The following is a 19204-nucleotide window of genomic DNA, read 5'->3' as shown; positions in this document are numbered from 1 at the left end:
TTATTAATAAATAAAATAAACTATAAATTTTAAGACAAAATAATTGATTAACAGTAAATAAATATTTTAATGCAAGTATTGACTGGTCCGTAAGAGGTCGTGAGTTCAAGCCCAGTGAAAGTTTTTTTTTTTTTTTTTTAGTATTTGAACTAGGGAATTGAAGTAAGAACTTACCCTACTTCTGTAACTTTTTTGTCTGCTCTGGGACCAAAAGTGAGAGTGAGAATTCATTTTTGTCACATTTTTTAATGGAGAAAATTCTGAAATCGTTGATTTACTTATGTGCATAACGCGCCTATAGAAGTGTAACTTGAGAAATCTGCAAATATATATGGATCGTAGCACTGCAATTTTTTAAGTTACTGATATAAGCTTAGGGGATGAATCACTATCGAAATAAGAGCGTTACTATTTTTAACACAGCTACTAACGCATATTAATCAACTTTACAGTACTAAAACGTTATTAGTTGCTACTCTAGATTTCTTAACTAAAGTAGCTGGGGAAAATTTTTTTTTTTTTTTCTTAGACACTCATTTGAAGTGTACATGGGTTTCGTATGTGCCTTGACATTTAGAGGACTCTTATAGTAGTTATGAAGAAAAGTAGAATTGGCTATAAAACATATTTGTTAAGTGTTGCGGGTAACTTTTGATCAGAATTTCAGATCTTACTACTAGCGTTGGGTTGGATCTCCATCTGACCATACTTTCATCTTTTTGAGAACAGACTATTTATCTCGTTTTCGTTGAAATAAGGGCTTAACAACATTTGTCTTTTTATCTATGTCAGAGGATATAGGGTGATGTGCAAGGTACACTAGAACGTAACTTTTTAGTATATTTTCTTCCAGCGCTACCTACAAGTGATCGTTTACCAGAGGCATCCTTAAGTTCTGCATTTAATTATTATAAGTAATACAAAATGAGAGCATTGCTACGTTTTTTTGAAATATTTTTTACGAATACTTGTTGTTAGTTGACTAATGGGCTACGAAACTTGAACTAAAATTAATAAAAAATTGGACTGATTGGTTTTCTTTTTAGTGAATTTTGCTTGAAATGTGCATATCCCATACACTTCAAAGAATTTATTTAAAATTTTTGTTAATATCATAACTTTAATACATCAAGCCGCATCTAAGCTTTTAAGATCTACACTAGGTTATTTATGTCTCTTGAACCTAAATATCTTAAAATTGTAGATAACCTATGGTCTTTAAATTCATGGTATTGATGAATTCTTTTAAACTGTGTAATCTTTTTGTCTTTCTCTCTCTCTCTCTCTCTCCCTTTCTCTATCACTCTCTCTGCCTCTTTTTGTGTGATAAAAACGATGGTGATGTTGACCTAGCAAACTAATCTCAGATGGCGCAATCGGTACTTAGTCTTTGGCCAATGCTATGTGAAAACGGTTTGGGCACAAAAGTATGCATGTGCACTGCATACTACATACAAATGTATACTTTCGTTTATAAAACGTTTTCACATCTTATTGGCTAAAGTCTGAGTATCAGTTGCACCATCTAAGATTAGTTTGGTAGGTTGCCATCCCTATACTGTGATGGTACTTGTCATTTCTAATGTTATTTACAGAAACCTTTCATTATTTATATCTTTATTCTTATTTTTATTGTAATCTACATTTATTTTCTATTAATAATATTATTATTTTGATATTGCTTTTGTTATTTTTGATGTCGTCCATTTAATTATTTTTGATTTATCTAGTATCAATATTCCCGATACTCTTATTATTACTTCTCCTCAGTATAATCATTTGATTTATTTATACTATGATGTAGTTCTAAGAAGTTTTACCAGGCATGCTAAAACTAGTACATAAAATATGTAATGCATTTTTTACGGCTTGTATGCTTTATGCTATTTCTATATAATGTATGTACAAAATTTAAAAAATACTCCAGTTTTGTATTGCTAAATATCCATGTATTTAACAGAGAACAAATATCTTATGCATTCTGTAATTTTTTTGTTTATTTTCTCTGACTAAAAGTATTAAACGATAAAGACAAGCTTGGTAAATATCTTATTATGCTAAAATACTATTTTTTATACTACATATAATAAAAATACTGTTCAAAAAAATTAACAAGTAATGGTTTGTTAGATTTGATGGCGTAACTTCCATGCTCTACCATTCGAGAGGACTTGGGCAGGGATTTAGTGGCAATTACGATGAATATTTTGGGTTGAACGTGGATATAGAAGGTGTTGTTTATTTGATGTTGGCTAACTATATGTTACATAAGTGTTATCCTGAACTCATCACGATTGCTGAAGATGTCAGTGGCATGCCAGGGTTATGCAGGTTAGAAATATTATTAACTTACGTACCGTAAGTATTTAAGGTATAAGAACATTACAATTTTTTATTTGTAAAGATCTAGTGCTATGAAACAAATATAGCATATAAGTGCAATTAAAAATTTAAGAAAACCCACCATTAAAATGAATGTTTATTATAACTTTTTTGGCTTGATGTTTGTAAAGATTTAATTCATTTACATAGAGCAAGTATTCAAATATTTTTTGAGATAGTAATTTTAGGTAATAGAATAAAATAACCACTGTTAACTTTTTAACATTATTCAAACAATCTACAAATATAGAACAGTTAATTTTATATTATTTAGGTTACATGAACCCGTCATACAGAACGTAAATTATTGTGTTGAAAAAAGCTTTTTTCACCAGGATAATTTTTTGACATGTTTAAAAAAGAAGTATGAAACAGTCTTATTTTAATATTTACTCTGTACTAAAATACAATACAGTTGATTTCCTAGCTTATAAAAAACTATCCATACTTTTGACACAAATATTTTTATATTTACAAAAGTCTTTTTAAACCTTTCATTATTTCATTACTTTCGTATCAAGCTTAACACAAAAATTAAAAATGTTTAATTTTGGTAATATCATAAAAGTGTTTGCCAAAGTATGTGATTATTGTTACCATTATCTGTAACTACAAAAGATGAACTGCAGGTTCATTAGAGGGTTATAAAGTGAACACTAGTGTAACCCGTTTTACTCCACCAAAAAAGTAAAAGTATTCTGGTCCCAGCCCAGTAGGGTAACGATTCGTTTATGTTTATAATTTTCTATGTACAACATTCTTATATAAGCGTGTATTGATAATTTTTAAACTAATTAACTGGCTGTAATTCACAATAACACAACTTATATCGAAAAGCTTTTACAAAATCACTAAAACTAGAAAGTTAGTATAACCAATAGTTATACAAGTAAATGTTGATACATCTTAATCATCGTATCAAGAGGCGCATATGTTTAGATGGTGGTACTTTTTATACAAGCACTCTGTACCCTCCATACATGCCTTTTTTTCAATATCCGTTATACTTAAGATTCATAATACTAAAGCACATAATTTTTTTTTCAAGAAATTTTCTTAAGAAATAAATTAGAATGAGAAAAATATCCTCACCAGGTGCGGATCGAACACACAACCTCCTATTTACTAGACAGTTGCTCTACCACTTGAGCTACCGAGGAGCCGTACATTTATTCGCACCGTAAGTTTAGATAAGTTCTCATTTTTAATTTTTAAAGCTGTCTTTTACCTAAGCTCGATATAGTAGGTATATGACTCTAATGCTTATAGGTAAACTAGAAATTTAATACGACCAAGCATTAGAATAAAGTGTACTTCTATCCATAATGTGGGTTATTGGAATACATGTACTAAAGCAGTCTGCAGTTTGACTCCTGTGTTGAAAAGTTTTATAAGCCAGTTTATTAAAACTTTTTGTATTAAAATTTGTAAACGCTACCAATTTTGTGGTTATGCATAAATGTGTTTTGTTTATTTAATAAGTAACATACAACGTTATTTTGTATACAATAACATAGCGCCCCCCCCCCGTCTCGGCTTCGCCCGAGAATCACTAAATGGAACACTGTAGTGTGTTGACATATAATGTGAAACATTTTCAGTGAAAAATTATACATCTAGTTCTGACATTTCTCAGAACAAAAATCTTCTTATTAAAAACATATTTGTTCGGAATGTATACAATTTATTTCGTCAAGTAAAAAGCTGTAAAAAATGAAAAAAAAAAAATTATGTTGAAAAGTACCGTGCATTTTTTATATTATAAAATAATCGTTGACCTTCGAAGGCTGTTGATTTGCAGTTTCTCTCGTTTAATCTATAAAGAGGGCTTTTTTCAAAGCTGCAAAGATTCAAAGCTCACACAAAATTTATCATTAAAAAATTTTTTTCTCTTATCTTACAACTTCATTACCAGAGAAATAGAGTACTGGAGCTTTATTTCTACGTTATTTATCGGAACAAAAAATACTAATACATATTCTAGCTATTAAAAAATCTGAAAGATTCAAGAGATGACTAAGAGAGTCACAGTAAAAAGCTGATCTCTCACTTAATAAATTCTTTCGTCATTTTCTTGATGCCTAAGATTGTATTCATAAGATGCATTTAAAGTTTTTTTTTCTAATTCGACTTCTTGTGACTTTATGCATAGTTAAGAGTCTTGTGAGCCCCAAAAGCTATTTTTTTCAACTTTATTAGGTTGTAATATATTTGTTGGCAAGGTAGTTTGACGTTCAATGAACCTGAAAAGGACCGGTGAGCTTCTTAAGTAAAGTCTTTCTTGACTGAAGTTTCCAGCAAATGTAACAGCCTGGATACCTAAGGGTTTGAAGCTTTGGATCTAGTTGTAGAGCTCTTTCCCGGCGTCTCCTGGTATAATGTCGAAGACAGTGTCTAAAGCACCTTTTTTTCAGACTCAGTTGTTTTGGTGATCTAAGGTGGAAAGGTTGATGATTCGTGATGCTTGCCCGTTGGTAACTATCCCGTTGACTTACGTTTATTATTTTCTTCCTCATAGCTGTTAGGTTCTTCCAGTGCAGACTTTGGAGTGGATCGGTGATTTCTGGTTGAATGCTTAAAGTTAAGAGAGTAATATAGGGCCGTTGGTCACCGTGGTTCTCAGCCTTGTGACGAACAACTCTGCTCGTGACGTCTGCCAGTGAATGACTGACTTGGTTTAACAGTGGCCCTTACATAATCTTTGAGTTGACAAATTGTCTCCGGAAATCGTAGTAAAAATGTATCAGTTGGCAAGGTAATTTAAACTCAGGTGGCCCTTTAAAGAACCTATGAGATTAATGGTTGAGTGGGGAACGTGAATACTTACAATGGCCCTGAAAAGGGCTGGTAGTGAAACTTGTAGCTATTCTTTATTATTATTCTTGATGATGAAGTACCGTTAGCACTATCTTAGAAAAATTTGCTAGGTCGCCATCCCCATATTTATCCACATTGTCTGACCTTACCTCTTATAATTTTACTTTGTATTTTGTATAGCTATGTTACCATTTCCATATTTTTATAATGTTAGAGTGACTTAATATACATATATAAGTGTTTTTAGTGTGTCAGTGAAGAAAAGAAGAATATAATAATAAGTGTGGAAAAAAAGAGGGGTGAATAAGTAGCTCGTGAAAGAAAAGAAATATTCAACAAAGGCCCAAGAACGTTTAACTACTAAAACATTAAGTATACTTGCACCTGCTGTGCTTGCTATTGAAGTAGAATTACAATTTTCATCCAGTAGTCTAGTTACAGATGCAGACAATCTCAAAACCAGTAACTTACATAAGTTTCTTGATATATGTGACTTTTTTTTTAGAAACTGTGTAGACGCCCCTTAAAGCGTACGCAAATAGGTATGCGAAACACCGAGTTTTCACGTTTAGTCAATCGGAAATTGTTATGTCGGTTCTTGATAGTACTGTTTATTGTTTAACGCGAGGGAGTGATTTCTGATGATTTTTATCTCTCGCGTATGCTAACATGTAACATGTGACATGTTATATCACGTTTATCCTATATTGTCACGTACGTGAACATGACACTGGGCAGATACAGGGACTCTTTTTTCTCACGAATATGTTTAAAAGGCATTTCAAATAAGTTTTAGTTTAAAAAAAAAAAAAAAAACTTTTTTTAGCAAAACCAAAGAGTCTAGAATCTTAGAGAAAAAAGTTTCATTGGGTAGTTTATGATGGAACAAAAAACCGAATCATCTGATCTGTCTGTACTGAAGCTGTTGAAAAAAAACTACCACTATTTACTGATAAATTGATCAGCGTTCTTAAAAAAGATTTTGTTGACAATGGGTTCCCTCATATAAGAATGCTATCTTGCTATTTTCATCTCATGAAAAAACTGCACTCCATCGAGCATGTTTGTCTCATTTGATCTCGTCGAAGAAACAGAGTGTAGTCGAGCACTTGAATTCTTCTAAGCAAAAAGAAATATTGGATAATCGTACAGTGCTAAGAATAATTTTCACATCTATTTAGTATTAAACAAGATAAGGTCTGCCTTTGTGTGGCCATGAAGAAGAAAATTTTAATTTGCTAGAGCTTTAAGTAACAAGAAGTGCAAATGTTCCTATTTGGAAAATTTGGTTGAATCGAAGTGACTATAAATGGCTGCAGTATTTCGTTGTTGATGAAATTATAGCTATATTTGCTGATGAAAGAAGAACAAAAATTTTGTGCGAAATTTCGTCAGCTCAACATAATGCAATAATGATAGACGAGGCTTCAGACACCAGTAAACTCAAACAAGTCTCTGTTTGTTTACAGATAGTTAACGACGATTTAATGATTAACGAGTTTTTCAAAATTTTATCGATACTCCAAACACAAACTCTAAAACTTTGTTTGATTTTGTTTTAAAGTTTTTAAAAGACAATAATTTAGGTATAAGAAATCTGAGAGGACAGTGTTACGATGGAGCAGCCAATGAGAGTGGACGAATTAGTGGTCTCCAAACTCGTATTCGCAAAGTTGAGTCATGTGCATTGTTTGTTTGTTGTTCTGTGCACACATTATGTGTTTAAGACTCGCTAGAAGGAATCAAGGATGTAAAAAATGTTATATTAATTGTAAAAAATGTTAATAATACTACAAGGGACTCAGCCAAAAGAGTGCAAGAATTTAAAACTCTAAAACCCGAAGCAACTCCAGTGTTATCACTATTTTGCCTGAGATTTATCTGTTACTGTAAAAGTCTGAAATTTCTCATAAGACTATGGTAAAAGACAATATTTTGTTTGATTGTTATCTTGACTGTTAGGTGGCGTATCGGCTCAAAATTAAGTAAAAATACTTTTTGTGTATTTCTTACGTGCACGTATTTTTTGATCGTTTCTTTCCTGTTAAAAGCTTGACCAGACAAACTTCCTTGAAATTCGAACCAATACGATAAATTTGTTATTAGTAATTGTTATGTTTATTTTAGATGGATGATGCGCAGAAAATCTTTAAAGTCTGTATTTGATGAAAATTATAGAGCTACTATCAACTATTTGAAGAAGAAAGCCTGTGCTCGTGGAATTGATGCAACGATACGTGCAAAATTTCAAGGTGACGTCATAAGACTTAAACGTTCGACATTTATTTTACTTTATCGATTATTATAATTATTTTTGATTAAATTGAAAATTTTGAATACTGAACTCCAAAAAAAAAGAATTCTGTATTAATGAATAATACGCGATAGTACTTTATGTAAAAGAAAATATCCAAAGAATAAGAGATAATAAGATTTTTACAAAAATTTAGAATAAAATTAAAACAACATGTAAGAATTTAGAAACAGAGGAAGAGGAGCCATCTGCTCAACGTCAAAAAATAGTACCTAAGCGCTTAAAACAATATTCCAACTCTAAAAATCATGGTTTTGCTAGTCAAGAAGAGCAATATAGAAAATTGTACTTTGAAATAATTGATACTGCGATACAATCATTTATAAATAGGTTCGATAGTGATACAATAAATTTACTGAATAAAGTCAAAGATTTCATCATCAGAAAAGAAAATAACGATTCTATGGTTTTCAATTCTTATAAGTCATGAACAGCAAAGATTTAGATGGTAGTAAGTTAAAAATTAAAAGACTTTTACTTTTAAGTGCTATTAATCATGATCAACATTTCCAAAAGTTACTTACTAACTCAGAAACTAAATTAAATCTCAAGGGTTTCGAAGTTTCCAAAGGAAAGACAAGTGCAGATAAAATTTCTACAGTCAAAAGTTGCCGACGAAATAAAAATCAGCTTAAAAACAATCGTTGTGTATTAAATAAAAAAAAAAAAAAAAAAAAAAAAAAAAAAAAAAAAAAAAACGAGAGATCAAGCCAATATTCCCTAATTTTTGAAAGTTGATCCCACTTTTAAAGACAGTACCAGCATCATCGTGCACAAACGAGCGTTTTTTTCTGCTTTAAACCATTTAAAATCCTACCTGTGATCAAGAATGTTACAGGAAAGACTGAATAATTTAGGTATGCTTAATATACACAAAGAAATTTCAGATGATTCCAATAATAAAGTATTACAAAACAAATTTATTTCTTAAAATAATATAAGATGTCAAACATTTGCTATAATTCAATAAAGTTTTTTTCACAAAATAAAACATGCTTTTTTATCTCATTAAACTGTAAGACAACTGTCTTTATGAATTAATTTTGCTTATTAATATAATTTAACGAATATTACGAATTCCATCTTGACTTGTCGTCAATAACAACTATGCTGTTTAAAAAAAAAGGGGAGTACTGAGGAGACTCCTCACCTAAAATAAGTGCAACTTTCCACCCCTGGCTCAGGCAATAAATATTGCAACATAAGGAAAACCGTCAACATCGGTGTGTGCCAGGGACTTGGCGTAGACAGCGAGCCTACAAGCATAAGGTTGTCAGTCTCAGAAGGGGAAAATCGTTGTATCGTGCTCATACTCAATAATGGTGCTGCCACAAATCTGATTAAATTAGATCAGCTGCACTAGTATTAACGTCTAAGACTAGTGAAATTATTAATCTTACTGGAGATACACTCCACCCATTTTTAACTCAAGAAACAACGTATATAACTATACGAGGAAACCCTATAATTTTTATGTGATCACTAACGATTTTCCTATCAAAGATGGCGGTCTATTAGGTCAAAACTTTTGTAAAGAATGACGAGCCACATTATTGTATGATGCTATAGTATTAGATAATGACGTAATGAACTCTACTTCTTTTTTAAAAACTCTTAAAGAGATAAAGCAATTGGAAAGGGATGAAAAAAAACAGAAGGTAATAAAACTTAAGAAACAAGTGCAAAAAAACCAAATTTTAGCTACTACCTATAATATAAGTAAACAAACGGATTGCCCTAGGGATAAAATTGACCAACAAAATTTTTATGTCAGATACATCATAGGCCGGCCCGAAAATTCAAATGTACTTGAGTATAAAACAAGGTGTGAGTCTTGGGACCCCTGGTAGAAGTGAAACTTCCAACTCATAATGTTACTTAACTTGGTATAATAAGAACTGAGAAAATTAGAGTACACCTAATTTTAATAGATCTTTAAGAATTCCACAGTAAAATAGTGAGAATTTTTATGTTATTACGTATTCGAGCGTGCATAGAATAGATATGTTTAATATATTACTTATGTTATGATTCGCGCATTCTAAGTACCTGCATGTTTGCTATGATGTATGTAATACTTGTACGAATTTTTGGTCATGTAATGCAGAATGAAACAAACATTTTCACATTACTGTGCTGAAAGAAGGTACTTTTATCCCATTTCGTGGGACAAAAATTCCTTTTATTTAAAATTAACATTCGTGCATTTGATATGACATCATATGTGTACAACAAATGGATGTTGGAATCTTTGTATCCGACAAATAAAAATTTTTTTTTTGTTTTTGCTACCATAGAAGTAAAATAATCCAGTGTATCTTATTGAAATAACGGAAAACAATTGACATATAGCTGTTTTCTATGGTAAAATTGTAATTTTTCGTTTTATTCATTTTCTATAATAACTTATGATTTAATATTGATATTGACCGGTGCTTAACTCACTTCTACTGATCTTAAAAATTAATAAAAAGAATATCAGTTTGGTCACATGACAGTTTTTCTTAAAATACGTTATAGAAAACAAAAAATAAATCAATGTATAGGTAGAATATGAAGGTTGTAGCTTTACCTTTAAGATATGATTTGTTATTTTCAGGATTATTACGATTATTTATATAAATCCGTGTAACATATTTTTGCACCTCAATAGTTATTTTCTATACATGGAATTATTTTTGACGTATCTGGCTTTCTTGTTGAGATACGACTGTTTTTCTAATTTTGGGAGGTTATGTTGTAACAAAAAATTTTTTGACTTGTTCTTTTCAAGATACAGTTAAAAATCAAAAAATTGAGGTTATGTTTGTTCATAGTCTAACTCCTTTCTAGTCGTTTCTTGTACCATTTTTAATAAAGGATACTTATCATAACCTAGAACATAATGATCTGTATGCAGAGGAAGGGATAGTAAGAAATGAGAACGGTCAATGTAATATTATGTCAATAAACACTAATGAGTATGATGTTACATATTATGAAGTCTTGATGTATATTTGTCTGACGAAGGTATTGTGATACCGAAACAGCTGTAACACGTTTTTAACGAATAAAGTGAAGATCGACAGTACATAATAAGTCTACTTTTTCATTTAATATGATGTTACGATTAAAATAGATCCAAGAGTAATTCTACCCTTCGAATACATTGCACCTGAATTCGACCCCCATACTAGTAGCGAACATGAGAGACCAGTTATCAAAAATAAACAAGATAGAATAAGAGACGTAAAAGGACTTGTGTGTACCGGTCACTTTAAGCTGGAAGGACGAGATCATATTCATCGACTGATTTCCAAATTTTCAGAAATCTTGTTGCTATCGGAAGACCCATTACTCTGAACTAACTTTGTTGCACATAAAATCCTGACGAAAATTAACATCCCTAGTAATACTACACAATATCGTAATCCACTGGTACAAAGAAAAGTTTTAGAAGAGTACGTAGCAAAAAAACTTAACGGTGGATGAGATGAGCCTTCGTCATCAACGTATAATTCACCTCTCTGGATTGTTTCAAAAAACCTAATACCCATAGAAATCCAAGATAGAGGGGAGTAATGGATTCCTGGAAACTTAATACAAAGACAATTTGTGATGCATATGCATTGCCTAACATCTTAGATATTATGGAGCGGTATTGAGTCAAGAAAAAGATGGGTTTGACTATTCTATGGACTATTTTTGAAGAACTTTAAATAAAGCCAGAATAAATTATTCCATGAGTGGAAAGGAATGCTTAGCTGCACTATACGAAATGCATCATTCTGGTTCGTAAATATTAGGAAATAAATTTTTTCTTGCAGCCTATCATGGACCAATGAATTGGATGCAAACAAGAAATGACCTAGGATGGAGTTTAATGCTCTGGATGTTTTAATTCACCGATAACGAATACACTTTAAAATACAAGCCAGGAATTCTTAATACCAATGTGGATGCATTATTTAGAAATCCTCGAAAACGAACAGGGAACGGTTAAAATTAGATCACAGTATGATTGCTCAAAGGACTCAAACAAAAACATTTCCACAGCCACATACATCATCTGCTTCTCGACCGAGTGTATTAAGAAATGTCACTAAAAAAACATCAAAAGACTCTAGCTCATTATAAGTGAAGTTTTCAGAATCAGTAGCCTTATCATCACACATTAGTGATACGAATACAGGAATCACTGGAATGAAACCTAATAGTTTTAGAAAAAAAAAGCCATAAATATCAATCAAAGATATAACTAATCTTGGTAAATAATTAAAAACAAGTATGTTTTCCAAAAATGACGCAAGTAATTCCTGAAAAATAGTCACGAGAAGATAGACAACCACCAGTATGTGACCCTAGACGAAGTGGATGACGGCAAGTTCAAACGATGACGTTTTTAAAGACCAACCTAAAACTAGGACAAGCAATATTGTTAAGGTTTTTTATTAAGAAATAAATAAGTTAACAAAGAAATTTAACCAAAGTCTTTGAGAATATTTAGACAAACTTAACAACATTGATGAACCCGAGCAAGCTGATACACATTTTTTATCAGTAACCAGATTTTCTGATGAAGATAAGCCGAATCTCAAAATTCAAGATGTATTAACGTAAATAGACTCCTATTATCCCGATAATTTTTATGATTCTGTATTAGATAAAAGAATTGCAGATATATCAAGACGTACAACAGATTTTAAGCCCCTGTTTTTATCAAGATGATATTTTAAGAAAATATATGATGAGAGGAAAATTATCAATTACCCCTCGTATTCAGGAAAATACTTTTCAACCAATCCATCAATACAAAGAACAGTACGAAAAGATGTACGTAACTCTTGATCATAGTACCAGTAGTACTGACAATTATAAGAATGTAAATAGAGCTAAGTTAATTAGCAAAGATTGTCAATCAGTCACGTCTATCTCAGGACTTTTGGGATTGATAGGTGCACAATACTTTAGTTATTTAAAATCAAAGAAACAAAAAATTAGCCAAATACTAATAACACCTTAAATATTATTAGTAAAACATCTACTGACCTCATAACTTCAGAAGGTCTTGTGGAAGGTTGAAATCACTCAGGAAAATATTATTGAGACGAAATCTTTAAACTTTCCGAATTTCAAGAAGCGGAGATCTTACAGACAAATTAAAACCTAAATTAATAACAAAAATGTTACTAACAACTTTTGATAAATCATCTGTACAAATTACTGTTTGTTATAGTAAAAAAATTCTAGATGACAGCTTTGTTGAAGGACGTAAGGAAATAAACCAAACTTATCAAAAAATAAAAGAACGATTTTAATGGCTTGAAATGAAAAATGATATTCTCAATCATGTTCGTAAATGCAGTAAATATCAAGAGAATAAGATTGAACAAATAAAAACAAGAGAACCCCTGGTGCTTACGGATACACCTTTTAATGCTTTAATAAGATTTTCATTGATACCGTTGATGAATTGAGAATGAAACCAAATGGTAATTGCTATTTGTTCACCATAAAGTATAATTCGACAAAGTATATCATATAAGTCCCTGTATCAGATCGAAGATCAAGTACGCTTGCCGATGCACTCACACAAAATCCAATATCAGTTTGAAGTTCATGCCTAGAGGAATCTTATCAGGCAAAGCTGATTGGAAGATAGTGATATGGCTGAATATTAATAAATTCATATTGGAACACACACCTTTTCAAGGATTCAATGAAAAATTTCGATATTGTATTATACAGTTTGGTTATCTCCATTGTATTAACTATATAGAAAAGGACCTCTTGCATTTATGCATACTGCGATTGAAAAATTTTAAAGCAACACTGTTGAACATAATAAATACTGTAGGAACCTATGCGAGAGATACCATTATTCCATCTCCCAGCACACAAACAAAAAGACTGGACACCTTTTGGAATTATTGTAAGCATTACTAAAGGACTTTTCGGCTTTACTCTAGACATATATCTGATACATTTATCAACTTATCTTAGAAGAATTGAGGCTACCTTAGATCATATTATTGGTTTCCATGAAGATCTGATTGACATCTTGCATGATTTACAAAGAGGTCAAGCACATCCAAAGCTATTTTTTTCCAAATATATTTAGAACTGTTGCCCAGGATGTAAGGAATCTAGCAGAAAATCTAGAATTCGTAACACCAATAGAAAATTTTTATGTTGGAGAAATAAGCACTCTTAGCAAGTTAAATGCTGTGTACCAATTTAATACAACTGTGGTTATACTACATTCCCTATTTAAAGATCGAAAACCTTATAGTCTTTATAAACTACATCCAGTCGTGATACCTCAATCTGGACGTTATAAATCTGTCTCTATAAGATCATCGTACCCTTACTTAGCAGTAGCAGCAGACCATAATTCGTATTTACGATTAAACGAAGTTACATTTTGATGAAACGGTATATGGTTGTAAACGCTCTGCTATGGAACCATTGAAAGGACCCTATTCCATGAACGAATGTGGAGTTCTTATGCTATTACAATCTGAAATAGAAGTATTTAAATACTGCGAACTTATATTTACACCAAAACCAGAAAGTCGATGGATTTACTGACCAACTGATGTATCATGGTTATTTTTGATACCTTATAAAGAACGATTAAGTATTATCTCCTCTTATAAAATAGATTGAAAAGAAAGAGTAAAACGTATGCGTCTTTTACGAATGAATAATGGGTGATCGGAAAAAACACACAAACTAACCTTAACTAGTGAACATAAGATCATCACTCAGATACAATATTTCTATCATGTGAAAGTGAACTTTAACTTAATTCTATTGCATGAACCCTTCAAGGACACTCATGCCTTTTATGACGCTATACAATGGATTCAAGAACTAAACTCAAATGAACAAGCGTAAACAGATAAAAAATTTAATGTAAAAAATATGATAAATCAAATGGAGAAAATATGAACACGAAAGTTGGAGGAGGAACAAACTTTTTATTTTTTATTTTAATCCGTTATGTCATTAAAGTTATTATTATTATTATTATTATTAGCAGTACCTATTAGCAAAACAAGAAGTTGTTTCAAGCAGACTATGAAATATAATGTCTCAGAAAAATTTATAAAACGCACCATTAATCCACTGAACGCAGAATCCCGAAAAACTATAAACCAAAACCAAAAAAAAACACAAACTAACTGAGCTTTATGTCAAAATTAAAGAGAATAAAAGTACCGAAATCATCTAAAACTAGACCTATAATGAAGACGCGAAGTTTGATACTCCCACGCCATATGTGCCAAAAGTTGAAAATGGACTTATAAATCAATAGTAATTTGATACTATTTTTCTTCTAGGCTTCACAATAAACGGTGACTATGAAGTAAGGACTAAATTCTACGTAGATCATTTTTTACATACAGTTATTGAACAAATAGAGAATAGAAGAAACATCAAGAAAATGCACATATTTCTGGATTTACATAGTTATACACATCGAACTATAACCACCATCTACAATAGTGATTTATTTAATTAAAAACCTGAGGAAACACTAAATATACGAGAAGAAGTTCAGACACTTTTTACTTCTAAAATGAAATCCATCATTTGTCAAGCAAAATAATTTCTTTACCAACATCACCAAAAAGCAAGAATGATACATCAAACATCCATCCAAAAGTTTTTATGTGTCTTCTCCCGTGGGATGTAGAAAAAACGCAAAGGGAAATAGATTTCTTTAACCATGTGTCTTAATTTGTGCATCCTAAAATATTTTTATATCATTAGAGATCGATGAGGAAGATTATCCCAAGGATATGTAAAATACATGGATCCTGAAAGCGCTATTCTATCGTTGTAGAACGATGAACCCAAAGATTTCACGAGATAAACCAAACTAATTAGAAGGAGTGCAAAAGACAAATTGAACCAGAATCGACTCACCTTGTTACGTCAACAACAAGTTGAGTTAATGACATATGAAAGACATGTCATTACATGCAGAATATAGTGATGTACGCAAACTTCAGAAACAAAGCCAGCCTTTGCCAAAATCATCGATTTACGACAAAAATTCAACAGTAGAAAATGAACCCAGTAATTAAACCCTACCATTCAACTAGCTACATTCTACGTCAAGAAAATACGTCGCTTAGTTGTAAGATTTTAATTGTATGCTGTGTAAAACGAATGAGCGAATTTATGTTTAGTTAATTATTACCATTACGTATTCAAAATATATTGGTAGAGACAGACATGATATAATTTTTTTTTTCCTTAACTGCACTGTATTGTCTAGTTTTCCCTTGAAAATTTATTATAGAAAATGTATTGTTTTAGGTTTCGTGTATTGGAAAAAAAAACTTTGAGGCTTTGAGATTAAAACGCATATTGTGTTTTATTACAGCTCCATGTTACTTTAATATAAAAGTTTTATTTTCTAATATTAAGCTTTAGCATGTATTAACATTACTTATTCCGTTGTATTGTGAATCCGCAAATATTTCGACACAGCACGATGAGTAATGATTGCATCCATCCATGTATTTTCTGCCCATTAGCCCACCGTTTTATAAACATAATTTTATTTTTGTATTCACATTCAACACATAACGTACCAATAATTACAATTATTAACAGCACGAAATACACTACAACAGTACTTACACATATACATTTATAAGTTAATGATATTCATAAGACCCATCATATTTACACTTACAGATTACATAAAAATGGCTCAGACAATAGACACCATCGCCAGTGGATGTTTTCTAACCCTTATGATAAAGGGTCCTATGAATAAACTAGAAAAACACCAGTTACTACAACCATTCAGCACTGTTAAAGCCTTACAAGAGCAGCCCTATATTGCTCTATAGACAATAATACTACACACCATCAGAAACCGCCAATACAGCTACATCATTGATGATGGATCCCTAATTGATACTGATTGATACCATAAGAGGAGATACCAATATTAGTATCTTCAAAAGCGTTTGCGAAAAAAACACCCTGTAATGTGCGTACGACAGAGCAAACATTAATTAAGCAACAGCCTCCTATATCTAGACTATGACAGTCTAGATAAAATAAAAATACTGGAATCAAAGCATACGAAGAAGATGAAGAAAGACCTATTTCTTACTTCGTACAAGTTAAACGTACAAATAGGGAGATTCATGTCCTAATAAAGAAACCTTATAATACTTATTACCTAACGGAATTAAGGTTCAATAACCCAACAAACCTTAAGACGGGAGAAACAATGTACCTGTTTGTATTTAATATGGTATGAAAGATGAAACTAAGGCAATGTGAAAGATAGTTATAATTTGCATTACAACTCAACAAAAGGAGCCTAACTCCATCGCCAACACAACTAAAACCACAACTACAACGATTATTCCACTAGTTATACACTGAAAAACTTGTACATCAGTATCGTCAGTACAACACTGCAAAAATGGCAGTGTATATATATATATGTATGTATAATATATGTATATATATACATGAATACTTCGGTACTAAAGTGTGTATACACAATATATATACGCATACACATAAAGCCTTGAATAAAACGTGCAGAACGTATATGTATGTACACTGCATGTAGCGCAGGAATAAGTACATCGGCTTTGGCGGTGGTATAGAATTAACGGATTAGCTGTGTACTTACTGCTACAACTGCAGGACTCTCCTGCGATAGCCGCAAGATGGTGCCATACAGTGATTGCTGTGTGGCATTTCAGCAGTGTCGTACTGATGATACAGCTGTAAAAGTTTTTAAGTGTAGATACTTCAAGCGGCACGATCGGGAAATTACTGCCAAGGCTGATGATAAAAGGATCGGTTGTAATTATGACCAACAAGTGGACCAAGTATCTAATGACTTTTGGCCCACTCAATGATATAGTTACATGAAACTCCAAACCATGAGAGATGATGTATAGGATTTTTAAATGGCATTTGCCATGTATTGCACCAAAGCAACAAGGATCAGGGCGTATAATAAACTTTAAAACCATAGAGTTAGGTATGCCAACAATTAAAAGACACGCAACCAAAACAAGCCATAACAATACATACGCCATGTGAAAATTATGTATATAAATGCGATTTACAATTGCATAGTATATTGTGTACAGTCCTAACTGAAATGGAAATGAGATGCAATATTTGTAATAAAAATGTCAGCCTCGATAAATATGACTGGCACCACGCCCTGTGTTGTAGAACATAATATGTAATAGATTGATTTCACCACCCAATGTCCAAATCATCAAGCCAATACAAATCATACTTCCTTTTAAAGAAAAAGTTTCTAGTACTACATGAATTTATTTGTAATTTAGTATTAAATAGTTTAATAGTCATAACCTTGTTTTGTATAATATAATGCTAAAATAACTAAATATTCATCGAGGATGATAATAGTCGTATGAACAGGAGGCTGTTAAGTGATAACTTGCGTAAATAAATAAATTTTTTATTTTATTCTATTTTATATTAAACTCATTCCCTTTATGATAAAATTTAAAGACTCTTAAAAGAGTCATGCTTAACGGAAGTCGCCACCTAACAAAGCTGACTGTGTACTTCGTGGCACTCAGAAGTGTCAAGTGACATCCGAAATGAGCCACTAAGTCTATACACATGGAGTCAGCAAGAACCGACCCCATAGCATGTAAGACAAAGAAGTTTTAACTAAGGCTCCACTTACGATGCATTTATTTACGCAGCGTTTTAGTAAATAGCTTTCCATCGCTTATCGAGTGTGGTTCTTAATTCATTAAATCAATTCACAGATACACTATTTAAATCTTAAAAAACGTGTAAAAATTGCAATGGAAATATTAAAATAAAAATATAAGTACGCCAACATTGTATAGAGTGCCTCATTAAATAAATTAAAAATACTAAAAGAATAGTTATACCGAAAATAGTAATTTGTTGGACAGTCTGCTAGTCCCATGGCCCGTCAGAGAGTGTGAGACCCAAATCTACAATCATCTAGTTGTTACCGGATGATAAGGTTACATAATTACGATTAATTATTTAACAACTTTAACCTTACAGTATTAGTGGAAATGTGGGTAGAGAAGGGCAAATGGCCAGATTTGAAAAGATAGTTGCCAAATGGTTCTGAATAGAATTATATGTTCCAGCACTAACAAAATATGAAAAAAGCAAAATAAAAAATTAGCACGAAAATAAGTAAGAAAAAAAAATTAACAATATAAATCACAAAGTAAAAATATAATACTGCAAAAAATAGAACTGAAAGCTCATATATCGAAAATGATAGAAGTCCACAGCTAAGACGTATCATAGACAATAAGCATTATTAAGTAGGACGTAAGAATACAGGGAAGCGGTAGCATGATAAGATAATCGGAATACAAAATTCAAGACAAAATTATGGCAGTAAATTGAAAAAAAAACGCAAGAGCTTGCAGAAATACTAATTACAAAAAGTGAATGGAGTTGTGTTGTAGAAAATATTACAAGCTAAGAAGTTAAATATTTCCCATATACTAAACAGACTTGAAAAAAAAATGAGAAAAAGACAGTGTAGATGATAAAAAGTAGGCAGCTAGAAAGTAGAGAGTCTGTTTTATGTGGATCACATTGTATTTTAGAAAAAAGAGAAAAAAAACTAAAAGAAATGTGAAAAAGATTTATAGAATATCACAAAAAAGTGATGATAACTAA

The 19204-nt window shown here is 31.5% G+C and overlaps 1 protein-coding gene across 2 annotated transcripts in view; it reads left to right on the top strand.

Moving 5' to 3' along the window:
- Positions 1 to 19204, top strand: part of AGBE (1,4-alpha-glucan-branching enzyme) — a 567870-nt gene that overhangs the window by 373233 nt on the left and 175433 nt on the right. The window contains exon 6 of one of the 2 annotated variants that reach the window (XM_089597367.1): positions 2131 to 2331. The exons of the other annotated variant lie outside the window; for it this stretch is intronic. Coding sequence (XP_089453493.1) covers positions 2131 to 2331 — 201 coding nt within the window. The remainder of the gene's footprint in view (positions 1 to 2130; positions 2332 to 19204) is intronic. 2 annotated transcript variants of the gene reach the window in all.

Source organism: Copidosoma floridanum, unplaced genomic scaffold, assembly GCF_036245765.1.
Source record: "Copidosoma floridanum isolate Cflo_tuat_1 unplaced genomic scaffold, Cflo_Japanese_pri ptg000004l, whole genome shotgun sequence".
Taxonomy (NCBI): Eukaryota; Metazoa; Arthropoda; class Insecta; order Hymenoptera; family Encyrtidae; genus Copidosoma; species Copidosoma floridanum.
Note: the sequence above shows the minus strand (reverse complement) of the source record. Positions and strands in the feature narration are given on the sequence as shown.